Raw genomic sequence first — 17,737 nt, forward strand, 5'->3', positions numbered from 1 at the left:
AACTCAGCCCACTGCAACTTCCCTGTTCTTTACAACAACTGCCAAGAAGGATAATAATGTTTTGCAGAAGATCTGCTCATTTACTTTCTTTCTTTCTTTTCTTTACTTTTTTTTTTTTTTAAAGAATTTATTTATTTATTTCATAAAGAGCAAGAGAGCACAGAGGGAAAGGGAGAAGCAGACTCCTCGCTGAGCAGGGAGCCCGATGCAAGACTCCATCCCAGGACCTGGGGATCAAGACCTGAGCCCAAATCAGAGGCTTAACTGACTACACCACCCAGGCGCTCCTCTGCTAATTTACTTTCAAATGCTATAGAAATACACTGGGTCCACACGGGCGAAGGAACCTCCCATTGCTACACACAGACTGTACTCCAACATAAAGTGGCCGCCAATAAAAAATGAAATTAATAAAAGTTTTATTTGGCATCCATAACCTAAAATAACAAGCAAGACCCTCGCGACGGGATCCGTGGCCAAGTTCAGAAGTGGAAGGAACGGTGAAGAGTGATTTATAATGATTTCTTTATAATGCTGGCTCCACAATGGGACTCCACTTGAGAGTACATATTTCAAGAAAAGAGAAGCTAACCATCGGGCTGGCAGACAGACTCACAGAAGCAAACACAGACTCGGACTCTGGAACAGTGGGAAGCTGGAATGTGGAAAACACAGAGTCTTTTACCAAAACAGGGAAAAGATGGACTGAGGGAAAAGCAGAGAAGAAGAGGCAGAGCAAAGGTCCTGGGGCAGGAGTTACCATGGGATGTTCTCAATGAGCAGAAGCCAGGGCATCCGGAACTGAACTGACAAGAGGGAGTCTTGTATGATGGAAAGCAGACTCAGGACAGCTTTGTGCATATTGTGAGGGTATTGTCTTTTGCTTGGAGGGCAGGAGAAGCCACTCCAGCATTGGGATCAGAAAGACACAGACAGGAATAGCTGTCATCACGAATGGAGACATGGCAGTGCAGAGCAGCTAACTTGCCCACCATCTTGGCTCCAGATAGATGTAGAATCTGGACTCAAACCCAGGTCTCTAATAGTCCAGGGTTCTTCCAATGACCCAGCCTGACTCCAGCTCACGACTCCCCCACATTGCTGTTGTACATACTTTCGGCTTTGAAGAAGATCTAACGCTGGTGACATTTAGAAGAAAAGTTCAAGACAGGATCATGGGGGGAAGTAGAACCCATCAGAAAATGCAAAATGGAGATGCCACATGGGCGTCTCCAACATCTCTTTTCTCTCCTACTGAGTTCTGCGCCCAGGGACACGTTCTGTCTATCTGTGCATTGGGGGCTCTCATTGTATGAACTGGTTTGCCATTTTCTCTACATGGTTTCTCCCATTCCACGCAACTGGAAGGCCGCACAAGTCAAGCTCACACTCTTGCTTTGGTGCATTGGCACCACCTGTCCTAGCTTTCACCGTGTGATGACTCAGGATCTCACCCTGGCACCAAGATCAATCTTGTCATCCACGTTGAAAAAGCTTGTTTCTCTCATCGCTTTGCTGTGTGAGCGACCCTCAAATGCTCCCCAATGTCAAAATAGTCTTTAAGGCCATCGTTTTCCAAGAAATGCAGTCAAGAAATGGGCATAACACCTGAAGAGATATTTCCCCAAAGAAGACAGGCAAATGGTTCACAGACACATGGAAGAGAGCTCAACAAAGATACTGATAGTAGTGTGACTCTCTACGTGGTTAAGTAGGTCTTGTTTCCATGCTATGTTTAAGATGCAGGTGCACCGTTAAAATTTCCTAAATTACTCCTTAATAGTACAATATGTACAATATTAATTAAATACAATGCTATCTACATATTTTAATACTTAAAACAGTTTTTCAATAATTAACTTTAACTATTCAATATTACCAGTGTGAGGAGTGAACCATGTGCCGAGAGAAAGAAGGAAGGAAGAGAAAGAAATAAGAAAGATTGATTTTTAAAAGTGGGTTATCCACATATATCTTGCCTGGCTAGAAACTACATCTACTACTGTATTGGAACCCTACCAGGAGGTTTACTGATCATTACTTAAACAATGTTTTTTTTATTTTAATTTTTTGAAGAATTTTTGAAGATTTCTTTATTATTTCTTTATTATTTATTTATTTATTTATTTATGTATTTTAGAGAAAGGGGAGAGGCAGAGGGAGTCAGAGCTTCCCAAGCAGACACCCCGCTGAGTACAGCGCCCAACACGGTGAGATCATGACCCGATCCGAAATCAGGAGTCAGACGCCCAACTCACTGAGCCACCCAGACGCCTCTCAAAGAATAGTTTCTCGAGGTCAGAAGCCAACTTTCAGTGAAGACCAAGGCACAGAAGAGAGGAATCACCAAAAGAAGGAAAATACACACGTGGGGTTCAGACACAAGGAGATGGATAGTATTTCGAGGTCCCCCATCCTGATAAGGACAGGCTGGATTCTTTGGCCGTAGAAGCCAAACCTCTATCTTCAAATAATAAGACAAACACAAAGAAACCCGCAAGCACCTCTTTCTCCTTGGAAAAGAGAACACACCAGTGTCTCGAGAAGTCCAGTGCCTATGAGGTCCTCAAGGAGGATCAGGGAAGGTTAGTACTGAGGGGCTGGTGGCCCCATCACCAGTTGCCAAGGGCTGACCAAAATATCCCACCACCGTTAGGAAGGGAAATCCATCCAACTGGATTCCCAAAGCAGACTGTAAAACACAATGCAATATCCGATCACTATGGCAATTTTGACCCAAAGTTGTTGGGGGTGGGGGGGGGAGTACAAATTTACTGAGATTGGAGTAGGAACTACAGAAAAGAAAACATGACATAGTGACGGCCCATTAATACGGCCCTGTAAAATAAATGCTCATGTACTGCACGGAGGGCTGGTGTGTGCCTGTGGGAAAGTGGGAATGAAGAAACAAAAATAAAAAAAGGATTCCAGTTTTCGAGTCACAGACATCATGGGAAAGATGGCAAACGGTTTCTTTTCGACCCCAGCTGGCTTTCAATCCTTCCTTAAATGAGTAATACTAAAGGCGCCGGGGTGGTTCGGTGGGTTAAAGCCTCTACCTTCAGCTTGGGTCATGGTCCCAGGGTCCTGGGATCGAGTCCCGCATCGGGCTCTCTGCTCAACGGGGAGCCTGCTTCCCTCTCTCTCTGACTGCTTTTCTGCCTACTTGTGATTCCTGCCTCTCAAATCAATCAATCAATCAATCAATCAATCAAATCAGCAATACTGAGTTCCAATCTAACCCAGAGAAAAGTAACGAGATTCAAGGCAGGCAATGAGGGTCTGCACAAAACAACTGCTCTTCTAACACTACGCAAGATGCAAGAGTAGGTCACACATTCAATCCAGTGACTCCCCACTAGTACCGAAAATAATAACTTGAAATGAAATGCTGCTGCATTTAGACATTAATAAAGCCGTATCTGAGAACACTCTTTGTACGTTATTCCTGTCATACGTTAGAAGTGTCTTCTCAACTTTTGTCTCAGGTGTATCTGTGGGGGAGGGATTCTGGATAGTTCTGCCCAACATGTCACAGAGAGGGTTTGCAAATCACGGCTTGCAGGATCTGGTGTTAAGCCCCAATGATGTTTAAGATTATATTCTGTGGCTAAAATTTATTTCTTATAGTTTTTTTAAAAGATTTTATTTATTTATTTGACAGACACCGATCACAAGTAGGCAGAGAGGCAGGCAGAGAGAGAGGGGGAAGCAGGCTGCCCGCAAAGCAGAGAGTCCAATGCAGGGCTCAATCCCGGTACCCTGAGATCATGACCTGGGCTGAAGGCAGAGGCTTAACCCACTGACCCACTCAGGTGCCCCTAAAATTTAAAAAAAAAAAAGAAAAAAAGAAAAGAAAAGAAACAGCAAGTGTTGGCAAGGATGGGGAAGAAGAAGAAGAACCCTCGGGCACTGTTGGTGGGAATGCAGACTGGGGCAGCCATTCCAGAATGGAGGTTCCTCAAAAAGTTAAAAATAAAGTTACCATATAATCCAGTAATCCCACTACTGGAGATTTAACCAAAGAAAAGCACTAATTCAAAAAGATGTGTGCATGCCTATGTTTGCAGCAGCCAAGATGTAAGCTAAGAAGCAAACCAAGTATCCATTCATAGAGGAACGGATGAAGAAAATGCGATGTCTAAATACACGGGAATATTACTCAGCCCTAAAAAGGGATGAGGCGTTGCCCTTTCAGAGAACACGGATGGACCTAGAAATCCATTTCGCTTATGTTAACTGAAATAACTCAGAGAAGCACAAATACCATTTCACCCATATGTGGAATCTTAAACAAGTGAACAAAGACACAAACAAAAAGCAGAAAGAGACCCACAAATGCAGAGAACACCGTGGTGGTTACCAAAGAGGAAGGTGGGGAGGTGGATAAACTGAGAGAAGCGTGTGGGAGACACAGGCGCCCAGTTATGGAGTGAGTCACGGGGATGAAAGGCAAAGCGTAGGAAATGCAGTCAAAGGTATTGTGACAGCGTTGTATGGGGAAAGATGGCGGACACACAATGGTGAGGACAGCATTAACGTACAGAAAACCATACAGAATTACTATATGGTACACTTGAATGTAGTGTAACACTCTGTCGTCAACTAGACTCAACTTTTTACATTTTTTTTTTGAAGATTTCCATTTATTTATTGGAGAGAGTGAAAGTGAGAGAGATCACAGAGACAGAAGGAAAAGCAGAGTCCCCACTGATCAGAGAGCCTGAGGCAGGGCTCCATCCCAAGACCCTGAGATTATGACCCAACCTGAAGGCAGACACTTAACCAACTGAGGCAACCTGGCGTCCATCAAATAAATGTGAAAAAAAAAAAATACATCCAAAAGTGGCACAGATTTCCCAAATCTGAACCTCAGTGTCTGCTCCCCTTAAGACAAGGGACAGTGTAGAGTTCGGTAGGAGAGACAAAGGAACCAAGAGAAAGAAAACATGTCTAACCATCTGTTGACAGTGAAATGGGTATTTGGGAGCACTCTAATGGATCGGTCATCATGCCAAATTTCCCCATCCTGGCCTTTCAGACATCTGGGTCATTACTCATCCTCAAAACTCAGCATGGTGCAGAATGACCAAACAACTCACATCTCTGCCAGGCAGGTGACCTTTGTGCAGTTTTCACTTACTGGACTGACCTCACTTTTTAATCTTTGCCTTTTGTGGGGCACCCCCTGCCCTTTTTCTAAGGCACTGGTTTTAAGAAGCCTGCACACAAATTCTGATTCATTACGAAGATTTGTTTTTTGGCCAGTCGCTTTCCGAGACGTTGCTCCCAAGGGCGCCGTAAGAGCTGGTTTTGCACCGGGCTCAAAGCCAGATGCTTGTAACGAGACACTAAAGCCTGAGTCTTTTCTCCATGATGTCCTTGAGAACTAAGATTTATTTCGGGTGGAAGTCAAGACCCAGGCGGGCAGCTCCCTGCGTTGGCCAACTGTTGGCTGGGGGAGAGACTGAGAAACGGGTTGTTGTTGTTCAACGAGCACGACATCTGGGTTCTGCAAGGTGACTGTGTTTCAGAGATGTGTCGTCCCACACCTTGCCTACAGTTAGCTACACCGTAGAGTGCACTGAACATTTTGTTGAACGTAGATTTCATATTACGTGTCCTTTACCACCAAAACAAAAAAAGTTTATCTCCGCTTGTAACTTCACAGCTCATAAGATGGTTTCTTGCATGAACTTTTGGAAGGCAACTTGCCTGTTAATATAGACCTCAGATCAGCTGACTAAGCGGAGTTTAAGTAGATCATAGTTTTCTGCCCAAAGCAAAGCATCAAATCCCAAATTCTCCCATGAATACAGTCACCGTAGGTCTTCAGCATTTTGACTTTTATCCGGTGTCCGATGTTCTCATCAGAAGAACACAGAGAATCTGGTTCTTGGTTTAATGAGCATCTTGTTAGTTTTAGTGTGAAACATCGTCACATGGTTCGCTGGAATGAGCAGGAACCACAGGGTGCTGAAATCTGAGCTCTGTGATAGATGAACTGTGAGCTCTCAAATTTCTGGGGCTCCATTCTGCTACCTTTCAAGTGGGCAGACAGCCTATGCTTGGCGTTATTTTTAAATACTAGATGATAATGGAACTGCTGAATCCCATGAAAGCTCCATCTTTAGTACCTTGAGGAACCGCCACACCGTGCTTCACAGTGGCTGCAGCAGCGTCCATGGCCACCAACAGCGCACGAGGGCTCCAGTCTCTCAGACATCCTCGCCAATGCTTATCTCTCATCTTCAATGACAACCAGTCTAACAAGGGTAACATGACATCTCACTGTGGTTTCAATTTGTCTTTCAAAAAGATCTGCACACTCCCATGTCCACAATACCACTATTTCCAACAGCTACGATATGGAAACAATGAATGAGTGGTTTAAACAAAAAAAAATGTTACATCCACTCAAATCTTTTCCTTAAGGTTTTGGGGACAAGGTTATCTGATCCCTTGAATGAAAATGCAAAATGACCATGGCTTCCAGGGAAGTGAGACCTGCATAAAAATAATGTGTGGTTTAGAAAAGAAAAAAAATAAATACAAGGAAAAAGAAAAAACCCTATGAGGGTATCCAAAAACATCAAGAACATGTTCCCTGGATAATCTCTATCCATCCTTCAAGAACCTTCTGGCTTTCCTCCAAAATGTATATGCACATACACACACACATACACACACATCACTCCCTCTCCCAAAGCAGAATGTCACCATGTGAGCACCTACTCTACAGGAATTCTGGAACAGTCCCTGCCCAGGTTTGGAACCAGATCCCAAGTTGCCTTGCTTGTCCCCGTAAGATTCCTTCTTGCAAGGGATTTCCAGGAGGAGAACTGGACAAGCTTGCTCGCCAGGTTAACAGGCTCCGGTGGGACCCTCAGTCTGCTGGGATGTTCTGCTACCCGGCTCTAGCAGGTGCTGTCAGTGTTACCGATGGCAGGGGTTGACCTGAGTGATGAGGCAGCGTGGTTTTAGCCAGCAGAAGGTGACTTGGAAAGCTGAGGGTCGAGCTATGTGAGTAAAGACAATACGCAATCAAATAACTTATTTATTTATAATGATGAAGATGGCACATTTTTAACAAGCTGCAAAAGTGATGTGCAAATTCATCCTCTGGCACGGGATTAGAACCTGGTAAAGTGTGGCCTGGGCAACAGATCCGGCCTCTGAACTGTGCTTTTGTTTTAATAAAACTTTATTGGAACACAGCCTATTTGTTTATATACTGTCTAGGGAAGCTTTTGTGCTCCTGACAGACACAGTGTATCCAGCAATATTGAAATATCTACCATCCTGCCCTTTGCAGAAAGAAATACAGTAATACTGTATCATATACTTGAAACTTGCCCAGAAGAAAGAATTTAAAAGTTCTTGTCACAAGAAAAATAAGTTCACAACCATGTGTGGTGATGGATATTAACTACACTGGTGGTGTTGACCATTCTGCAATTTATAGAGACAAAATCATTATGTGGTTCACCCGAAACTCATACCATAGGTCAATGATACCTCAATAAAAAAATTAAAAATTAACAAGAGACAATGCTGACTCCTTGAACTCATTGAACACAGACAAACTTGTCCCATAACCAAAGGAGCAGACCATAATCAGGCGTCTTAAAAGATACAAAGTTTTATTAAACAAACCTGGAATGAATAGTATTATTACATAAATTAGGCAGCAGTAAAATTTTCCTAGGGTATATATACAAATCACAGTGATTTTCATTGTGCAAGAATTGAAAGAATTAGCAACAGACTTTTTTTTTTTTTTTTTTTTTTTTTTTTTCCCACATGAGAAGCTGGGATGACCCCACAGGGATCCCAGTGCTGGCTCGCCGGGGCTCACCGCACCCGCAAAGGCACTCCGTCTCGTGTCTGCGGCATCCCACGGCCAACCCGGGGCCCCCCGGCCAGGCTGCCCATAGCACGGCGCAAGGAAGAAGGAAGCTATGACCGTTCTGCAGAGCTGAAGACCCATCTCAGAGGACAAGATGCCCTGAGTGTCAAAAGGCTTGAAATCCCATCTGCTAACAAACACATAATGACTTTTAAATTAAGACAGTTGTCCACCACGGAAAAGCCAAGGAAAGCACAACAGAATGCATCACAACACAATAATTTATAGGAAAGCATGACCGAGCGTTTCCCTGTTACTACGAAGGACCGTTAAGCCCACGGGGTCTGCAAAGTCAACTTGATAGGGAAACATGATACTTGGAGAAAACACGTCTCCCACATCCTTCGCCACCAAGACATACACACACGCGCACGCACATACCCCAAACTACCCAAATACATGATTAACACAACAGTTCATGTGCTTATCTTCTTGTTTTTGGTAAGTGGACTTCGTCCACTGGAAGTGAAGTGAAGAGAAGGCCTTCTCACCTCCATAAGACATAGGGACACACAGTATAGGTACACAGGACTTGCCCAACGCAGATAAAAACCCATAGTCTCGGTGGATGGGCCTCCAGAAAAAGAGCAACTTCGGCATCATCTTCTCAGTCTCCACCACGGAGCCCTCAGGGGCTTCTGTGAATGTATTCATTTTGGGGTATAAAATCTATTGCTTGGGGGAAAAATCCAACCAAGTTTTTTTTTTTCCTGCACTACAATAACCAAGTGGCTAGAATGAGAATTTTGATGTGGTCTTGGGATTTGATGCAGCCTGAAGCCCTCCCCGGGGTTGGGTAGCTCTCGGTGCTTGGAGACTGGAGGGCACTGGGGTCTTTTTAGTTGATGGCACAGAGCCCTATTTTCACAGTTAAAATGGTCCAAAATCTAGAGGCAGCTGAAGTCATACAAAGAAATGGCAAACGCATCGCACGTCACAGGACTGTCTAGTGGTACTGGTGTTTCTGTCGTTGGTACCAAGGGAGTTCTTAGGCAGAGAGCACAGAATGAAACAGTGCCCTGTACCAGACGGACAGGTGGGTGGGCAGGAATGGGACGAGGAGTGTGAAGCCATCACAAGGACATGAGCTCGGCACATGAGTCTTCTTGCCGGGCTTTCTTTTGACCCACCATCATGTCAACAGCAGAAATCACAAAGTGCCCATCGCCACAGCAGATACGTTTACGCCAAGCAAGGTTCTCGCATGTGTTCTGCAAGAAATGAAAAGTTGGCTGGCCCCAACGTAGGATCTGTTGGATGGCCAGCTGTGACTCAATTTCCTTCTGAGCTTTACAGTTGTGTGTTCAAGCAGGCTGGTGATAATCCCCTTAGAAAAACAGCAACCGCCCCAACACATTTCTTTGCAAAACACGCGTTTCCTGAGGAATTATTTATTTTTTTTATGGTATCTGTATTTAAGAAAATATTGCCAACTCATAAAATTGCATAGAACGAAAAGGAGTTTATCTTTTTTTTTTTTTTTCTGATGCAGATTTTGCGAGTAGTTCCATGACATTTCTTCTTGTGACTTTTGCACGCAGATATCCGATCAGATACCTGAAATTTTCAGAGAGCCCCCGCCGAGCAGACTACTTTTCAAGGATATACCATGAGTGTCCCATGTGTTTGGGACTCATTTTGATTAAATCAGTCTTTGCATTACGTCACCCTGCTTAATTTAACAGTCCAGCCACGGGCCGTTAACACATGGCGTGTGCCACCTTGAATATTGAAATGGCAAGACTGAGTTTAACACCATCTGGTATTCTTGGAATTCCTTTTAGTTTTTAATTTGTTTTGCATGGCTCACGGCCGATGACCATGTTTTTAAAGAACCATGTGATCCGTGCATTCCAATGTTGGCGTGTGTGCATGTGTGTGTATGTGTGTGCATATCTGTCCAATATTAAGGCATCTCATTTCATGCTTTCTTCAGGCTATTTTCACATCCTATATTAATTCCGGGACAGTGAGAACTAAACCTGAAAACATGCATAAGGGTCAAAGTGTCTAATACAATGCTTTATCACGTTCAAGAAAGGTGTTTCATTTATTTTTATTTTTTTAAGCACAGGGCTCCAAAATAATAATTTATTTTTATAAGTCAGGGGACGTGAGATATTTGCTTTCCCCACGTGGGTGCACCATCCCTTTGCCGATTTAGGCTTGTAACAGTCGATGAGGAGGCAGTTAATTGTCAGCGTCAGACTTGTAACAGCCCATGATGAGACACTTTGTGCTGAAAGCGATGCCCATTCTGGCTCCCTACTTAATGCAAACCAGCACGGGGTTTGCTCAGTCCAGACTGAAAACACTGTTTCTGTTGGGATAGCCTTACAGCTCGCCCTTTAAAAATAATTTTCCTTTGAGTTACTCATTGCAAACCATTTATTTTACTAAATCTTGGAGTCACCCTGACCTTACTCATTGGATTTGTATTTGAAGAGCAGGTGATGTATGAGAAAGGGGGAAATATGGCGTGGCTTTGATTTCAGGGTCTTTTAAAGCTCGGGTGGGTGCACATGTTCTTCAATCCACCTTGCAGCACACAGAACCCCAGCCTTCTGACTTGTGAGTGGGATCTGGCCAAATCTGGTAGGCGACTATGTAGCCTTTGACATTCTGCTGCTCAACGAAATGTATGACTTTCCCACACGGCGGCTCTCCACGTCTACATATGTGATCACAGAGGAGAGGTACAAATGGTTACACGGACAGAAAAGGTCTTTCCAGGCACAGCACTGGAGAATAATAATGTCTACGACAGCCAAGAATCCACAAGGAGACTGGAGAACACATGAGCTGGAGAAGCCTTGAGAGGGTGCCCATATTTGCCTCTTCCCCGCACCCATTACAGGAACACATCGCCCAGGGCAGGTGCTGCTCCCACAGCCAGTACCCAAGGAGGTGGAATTTTTTGGGTCTTGGGAGTTCTATGTGGATGTCCCTCTGTGGTCACAAAGGCTCTGGCACCTACTAGTTAAGTGCACAGACATCCCTGCAGAAGGTCATGGTTGAGCCCTATGAGCAGACACAATGCAGATGTGAGCAACTCTGTTTGTCCAGCTGAGTCACGGCCAGCAGAGAGACAAGGCAATGCATCACAGAGAGTACAGACGCCCAGGGCCTCTTTGCATGCCTCGTTTTCTGGAAAGACCCACACCTAGCCATACTCCCACTGGAGCCCATTCTGCACCCACCCTGCATTAACGTCAATCCCAAGGGGAAAGCATGGGCAGGGTGCTCTCTTCATGGTACTTTCACAATCAGGTCCAAACAGGAAAAGACAAAATCTCACCCACTAATAAGTCTGTACAAGCCCGTCCTGCCTACGAGACAAGAGTGTGCTGGACACACCCAAACAGAAGAACCAAGAGGGATTAATTTCTACTACATTGAACACGGACACCCTATAGCTCATTTGCATCTTACACTTCCCACAATGGAAGTTAAAATAAAAACACGCTTGCATGAAAGTCACCTGTGCAACTGAGCCAATGTGGAAAGTCACTTGTTAGCTCTGCATCTGGCTGGACATAGAGCTCAAATGGGATATTATCAGGTAGACACCTGCCACTTCCCCCATCACCACCACAATGGACTACGGAATTTCCGGATGTGATGCAGGAAATTTCTGGACGGCATTCCATGCCTTGAACAACGTTCATGGCCACTGGTATTCTCAGACTCAAACTCAAATGGACGCATCCTTGTCTTCCCTTCTGGTTTCAAGACCTAAAGTCACCAGACAGGAAGCACGAAAGATACGGGACATGGACCACCACAACAGGTTTCCTCACAAGCTACAAAACCACAGTCTCTGCCCAAGTATGAAGATGAACATCACGGTGCAATTCCTGTGCACCAGTCCCACGGTCTTTTTACACACGCACACACGCATGCAGCACACACACACACACGCACGCGCCATCTGTGGTTATAACCAAACACGTTCAGTTCAAACTCATAAAGTTAAGTCTACGAGGAAAACCAAGACATCACAGTAGGGTCATCACACGGAGAGATAAGATAAAAATCTACAACCAAACAATTTTCCGAAAGGTCCTACTGTGCAGTAGATTTCCAGTTGCTTAATGATGCTTAATTTCCAGTTGCTTAAATAATGCCAGATCCGTGACTTTGTACGGATATGCAGTCTCTTTATGTACATCTGGACTTCTAGAATACGGAAATGTCCTTATCCCATGGACGCGACCCTTCTTCACAGCGGATGTGCAGCTCTTTGTTCCCAGCAAGTTCAAATCATCCTAGTTGAGACACAAATTAAAAAAGGGCTTTGTTCGTTTTCAGAATAACTGGGTAAGTTTTATAATCATCGTACTAACAACTCAAAAATAACTCCATAATACACAAGAACAAACATTCCTTTGCAATTCTTCTTGCAAAGATCCACAAGCATGAATTCTATGAATGTTTATTAATAAAATCAGTAAGCTGTGGGATGCCCGGGTGGCTTAGTCAGTTAAGCATCTGAGTCTTGGTTTCAGCTCAGGTCCTGCTCTCAGGGTCGTGAGATTGAGCCCCATGTTTGGCTCTGCTCAGCGTGGAGTCTGCTTGATTCTCCTCCCTCTGCCCCTCCTGCCAATGCTATCTCTAAGTATATAAGTCTTTAAAAAAAAAAAAAAAGGCTAAGCAGTATTTTAACGGTGAATCTCAAATAGGATATGATGGCTTCACACATAGAATTATCCATGTTCATCTACGCAAAGAGAGGACAGTGATTCCACAAGCAAAACCAGGTCTTGTCTCAATGTGTTCACAGCAGAACTTTCCAGCTAGAGAGAAAATATCTCAAGTCAAACGCTAAAGTCAAATAAAAACCCAAATGGAAGGTCTCTCCCTGCCAGGCGTCCTAACTGTCCCCTCCATGAGCTAAAGAGATGGGAGACTTTACTTTCCAAAGGTGAGTGGGTTAGTCATACAGCTGTTAAGTGGCTCTGGAGAGTGGGCATTAAGCTGAGCTTGGGCATCATCAATGGGAGACCATTTTGCTTCACGAAGAAATAACCTTCCCTCACGGATGGTCACGCCTGTTTACTCGGCACTGAAAACGCCGGATCTCTGCCCCATCCTTTGTGCAAAATCGGGGAAAGAGAGTCAAATGTTAAGATGTCTAGCTGCTCCAGCAAGAGACCAAAATCCAAGGTTGTGGAATAAACACAAAGTCATGTGATCATGACATGATTTCTTGATTTCCCTAGATTCATCGAGAAGGTCATCAAACAGCGTCCCCACCACTGGCCGAAGTCCATCAAGGATGACTCCAGGCACACAAAAAAATGCCATTTACGCGTATATTCCCCAGGATATGCCCTGCCTTGAGAAAGTTATTCCTGTCTCCAGAATCTGTTAAAAACCTATCTGGGGCTGCTGGGGTTAACAACTGCCAACCATGAATAGAAAACTCCCCCAAGTACACGATAGACCCCATCAGATGTCAGATTTGTGTCTCCTTAAGTAAATTTAGGCTGCAGTCCTCTGGCTTATCAACTAAGTGTCGTGCACTAGAAAACAAAGCACGTCTTCCATCAAGATGGAAGATGGATCACGCCTTCCATTTAAGGACGACTGGATAAAAATCATTCACAAAATATTACAGGCAAATCGTTCAAAATTGAAGCAAATGAACAGAAGAGAAAGCAAAACCCCAATTTAGAAACACCTCCTACCTTTAAAACTCATTAACTGGCCTTCACGAGCTTTGCAGAAGCTGTTAAAGCTAAAGAGAATCTTTTTTAAGAGAACCTCAGGAGAATGGTCACGACGTGCTGAAAACACTAAAACCCATCAAGCAGACATGTTCCCTTCTCATCCACAGGGACACCTGTCTTCTCTCTCACTGAATTTTTGTTTCACATTTTAACATTGAGGCAGGTTTCTCCTCAGGATCTGCGTGGCAAGACCAGCAGAGAGTAGAGGTCTCTGGTACACAACGTGTCCCTCCTTGCAAGGGTTCTAGAACAGTGTCAACTTGGATGTTGTATTGACCAGTTATTTCTCCCATTCTGCATAAGTACTGTTGGGGGGATAAACAGAGCCCCAAAAAAGAACCAAGGAAAGTCAAGGAGGAGACCTCTCATTGGTTGTATCTTGCTTCTCTTCCTGCCATTTTTCTTGCCTGCATGTCATGAGAAGAAAAAACCAAGTGCTATACATCACCAAGCTCCTCACAGATCTGGGAGTAACTGAAAGGTCTTCACTACCCATGTTCAAAAGATCCTTCAAAGCCATCACTTCCACACAGAGTCACAGACCTTAAAGGTTCCAAGAAATGACTCAAAAATCCATTCTTTTAATGGTCAAATGGAGTTTAGCCAATTCCATCGAGGTGTTCACTGCCGTCAACAGTTTTTAGAGAAAGGGGGTCTAAAAAAAACCCTTCCGAAAATATTTAGTTGGTATCTGGGAGGAAGCTGGTCTGGAACTCAGGGTTTCTAGAACACAAGGACTCAGAGATTTAATTTTTTTTTTTTTTTTTTTTTTTTTACCAAAGGGGCTGTGCCTTGGGATGTGCAGGTACACACAGATTTCACAGGGGTCTTAGCTGGATATGGATTCTGCCCCAACAGGAGTGTCTGGGGAGTGGGACATTGGAAGGCAACGCTGTCTCTGGGCCACACCACCGCATGTCTTGTGTAACAAACCCTGGGCATTGACTAAGCTGATGCTAGAAGGACTCCATCTAGCTCTGCCTCACTGCTCAAGTCCCCGGGGACAAGGGAAGCCCTGCTTGGCCAACGCCAACATCCCCTTGATAGGGGGACACACCATCTTCACTGATGCATAATTAGTATATCTAAAGATACACCTTCCAGATGAGGATTCCCATCCTCAGAAATTCTTGAAGACTTCCAAATCTTTTGGCGACACTGGAGGGGCCGTGTTCCAGTCATTCTCGGGGTACGCTTCAAAGTTCGAGGTATCACCCTCACCGCATAGCTTCGGCACAATGGGAGGCTAAGTGACCAGGGGGAAACACAGAGGCAAAGTCAAGAGGAAACATTAGGCACCTGGATGGGACGTGCATCCCTTTTTGTCTACAACTTAACATATCAACAGACATGACTTGGGAAAACCCAGAAAAACCAAAGTTGGCCTTGCATTATTTATGAACATGGAAAGTTCTGAACCAGAAATACTGTGAGTAAGGTGTCCACCAATGGTGCATTATGAGGAACAAAGGGAGAAAAGATGGTAGCCAGCCCTTGCTTCTTAAATTTGAGACTGGAGAACCACCCAGATTCCTTGTTCACGCAGATCCCCAGGCCTGCCCAGGTCTGAGTGATACTGAAGTAGCTGGTCCAGTGGCCAGAATTTGGAAAATCCCAGAAAGAAGTCAACAAGAGCAGGCTCCACTGATAGTATCACCAATGCCAAGCCTCAATCCAGCATCAAGAAAATGAGGTCACTGGCACTGAAAAGGTCAACCAAAGGTTCCCGTAGAGAGCCAGTCAGTAAATATTTTTGGTCTCGCAGGCAGAGGAATCTCTTTGCTTAATGCTCAGCTCTGCCCTGGTGGGGGAAAATCAGCCACAGACGACATGTAAATGAATGCAGGTGGCTGTGTGCTAATAATAAAACTTTATTTATAAAAATAATGGGCTTTGGGAGGAAATAGAGCAAGAGAATAACACTCAGTAATGCACATCTTCTAATACTGATTTGGTTTTTGAATGATGAAAATATGTTGTTTACTTAATTTTAACAAATTAGTCACTGAATACATTAAAACACTTAAAAACAGTTCATGGAGACACTGGTGGTCTGGGCTGAACCCTACATTCTGGGTTGGGGGCCAGGCATCAGCATTTTTAAAGTCCTTCCATTGACTCTAAAAGTCCAAGGTTGAGAATGTCAATATTGAATATTCCTGTCAAAAATACATTTCAGGGGCATCTGGGTGGCTCCACTGTTAAGCAACTGCCTTTGGCTCGGGTCATGATCCTGGGATCCTGGGGTCAAGCCCCACATCGGGCTCCCTGCTCAGCTGGGAGCCTGCTTTTCCCTCTCCCACTCCCCCTGCTTGTAGTCCCTCTCTCACTATGTCTCTGTCAATAGATAAATAAAATCCTTAAAATATTTTTTAAAATTAAAAAAAAAAGAAAAGAAAAAAATACATTTCGATTCTCGGTCAAGTGTCCAGCTGTAGATTTTGGCTCAGGACACGATCTCAAGGCAGTGAGCTCAAGTCCCCCAGCAGCTCTAGGAGTCAGGCTAAGATTTTCCCTCCCCCTCTGTCCCCCCTCACATGTGTATGCTCTCTTTCTTCCTCTAAAATAAATAATTTAAAAAAAAATGTGTGTGCGTGTGTGCTATGTGTGTATGCACATGTATATATTCAGTTCAAAGAAAGGTGACCTAGAAAATACTACCACCGTCACTGTATAATATCCATAAATGTTGGACAAACATGTGATCTGTGTTACAACATTTATCATTCCCAATTAGAAATTGGTGGGATAGGACTCATCCTAGTCATAGTTCAAGTGAGGGACAAAGCCAGGTCTCAAAAAACCCAATTGTAAAATGTGGGGTCTTAACCCGTTACCTCTACGTGTCTCTGTAGCAGTAAGATTTTCACTGAAAAGGGATCTTGGCTTATTAATGATTTGAGCTGATCAGCTGTAGTATACAAATAAATAATGTATCAGCTATAAGTAAACAAGTCATAATCAGACTCTGCCCCTTGCTGAGGACAGGTAACAATTCCGAGCCAACAGTCACCCTCATACATATGTTGTACCTTCAGTTTCCTTTGTGGGACCGCCTCCCAATCCACCGTTCGAAACCACCGGTGTCGCTTTACGTCATCCGCTCCATTCTTCAAAAGAAACAGGCACCGTCAGTAGACAGAATTTTGACAGGACAGGGAAGAAAACAGTCCAGAGAATCTCTACTTAGTAGAGAATTAAAAAGTAAAATTAAATGTAAAAAGTGTGCTATGTTTTGAGTCATTGTCCCTGGACTGTGACCTAGGAGGGAAAATATATACATAAAGGTGTTGTGTTCTGTTCACTTTCATTCAGAGTAGAAAGAAATCCTGTCAGGACCAGTCTGGACTACACACAGAAGTAGGACTTTGGCTCAGACTCCTGAGATACAAGACAGACAGAAGGACATTTCTGAGTCTGCCGCCTGTTTTTATCCCAATGGTTTTCTTCAGAATTTAGCATCTTCATCATACAGACCTAGATGGTGTGATCATACAGACTAAATGGTGTCATTGGCTCAATACTGCAATGCTAGTAAGTCACATGACTAGGGCTCAAACCCGTCATGTCCACGTCAGATATCTTAACAGCTACGCAGCGGGACTTTCCAATTACACTATCCATGTTTGTGTAATAGTAATGGTTTCTTATGATCTGTCTGCTTCACTCTCAAGGCTAACACCAATGGCCAACTTGCAGATGTCAATGGCATCATGGTCTTTGAAAATCCTAACCCTAACCTAAACCTAACCCTAACCCTAACCCCAACCTCATCGCCTACCCTATCCCTAACCCTAATCCCTCCCAGGTGTTCAGCCTTTGACCCTACCCATCTCATTCCTTTTTATGGCCCTTGGAGCAACTTTTTTAATTCACTAAATGTCGGGAATTGTTAAGACAGAAACACATGAATTCTGTGACATAGGAAGAAGCCAGTAGATCTGAACATAACATAAAGTTTGTGAAATGTCACCTGGTACCTATGCAGAATAACTTATTTGGACATAGAGTCTTGGCACATCTGATTAAGTGAAGGATCTGAGAAGAGCTCATCCCGAATCAGGGTGGCCCTAAATCCAATGGCAGGTGTCTTTGC

General features: G+C 44.0%; 1 protein-coding gene across 1 annotated transcript in view; it reads right to left on the reverse strand.

Annotated features, from left to right (window-relative positions):
- Positions 1–7,626: 7,626 nt before the first annotated feature.
- Positions 7,627–17,737, reverse strand: part of PRKX (protein kinase X-linked) — a 77,367-nt gene continuing 67,256 nt past the window's right edge. The window contains exons 7-9 of the mRNA XM_004768294.3: positions 16,674–16,751; positions 14,739–14,887; positions 7,627–12,177 (exon numbers count right to left, since the gene is read on the reverse strand). Of these exons, the coding sequence (XP_004768351.1) occupies positions 14,762–14,887; positions 16,674–16,751 (204 nt within the window). The 3' untranslated portion in view covers positions 7,627–12,177; positions 14,739–14,761. The remainder of the gene's footprint in view (positions 12,178–14,738; positions 14,888–16,673; positions 16,752–17,737) is intronic.

This window comes from Mustela putorius, unplaced genomic scaffold (genome assembly GCF_011764305.1).
Source record: "Mustela putorius furo isolate JIRA1106 unplaced genomic scaffold, ASM1176430v1.1 tig00003836_pilon_pilon_pilon, whole genome shotgun sequence".
In the NCBI taxonomy this organism is placed as follows: Eukaryota; Metazoa; Chordata; class Mammalia; order Carnivora; family Mustelidae; genus Mustela; species Mustela putorius.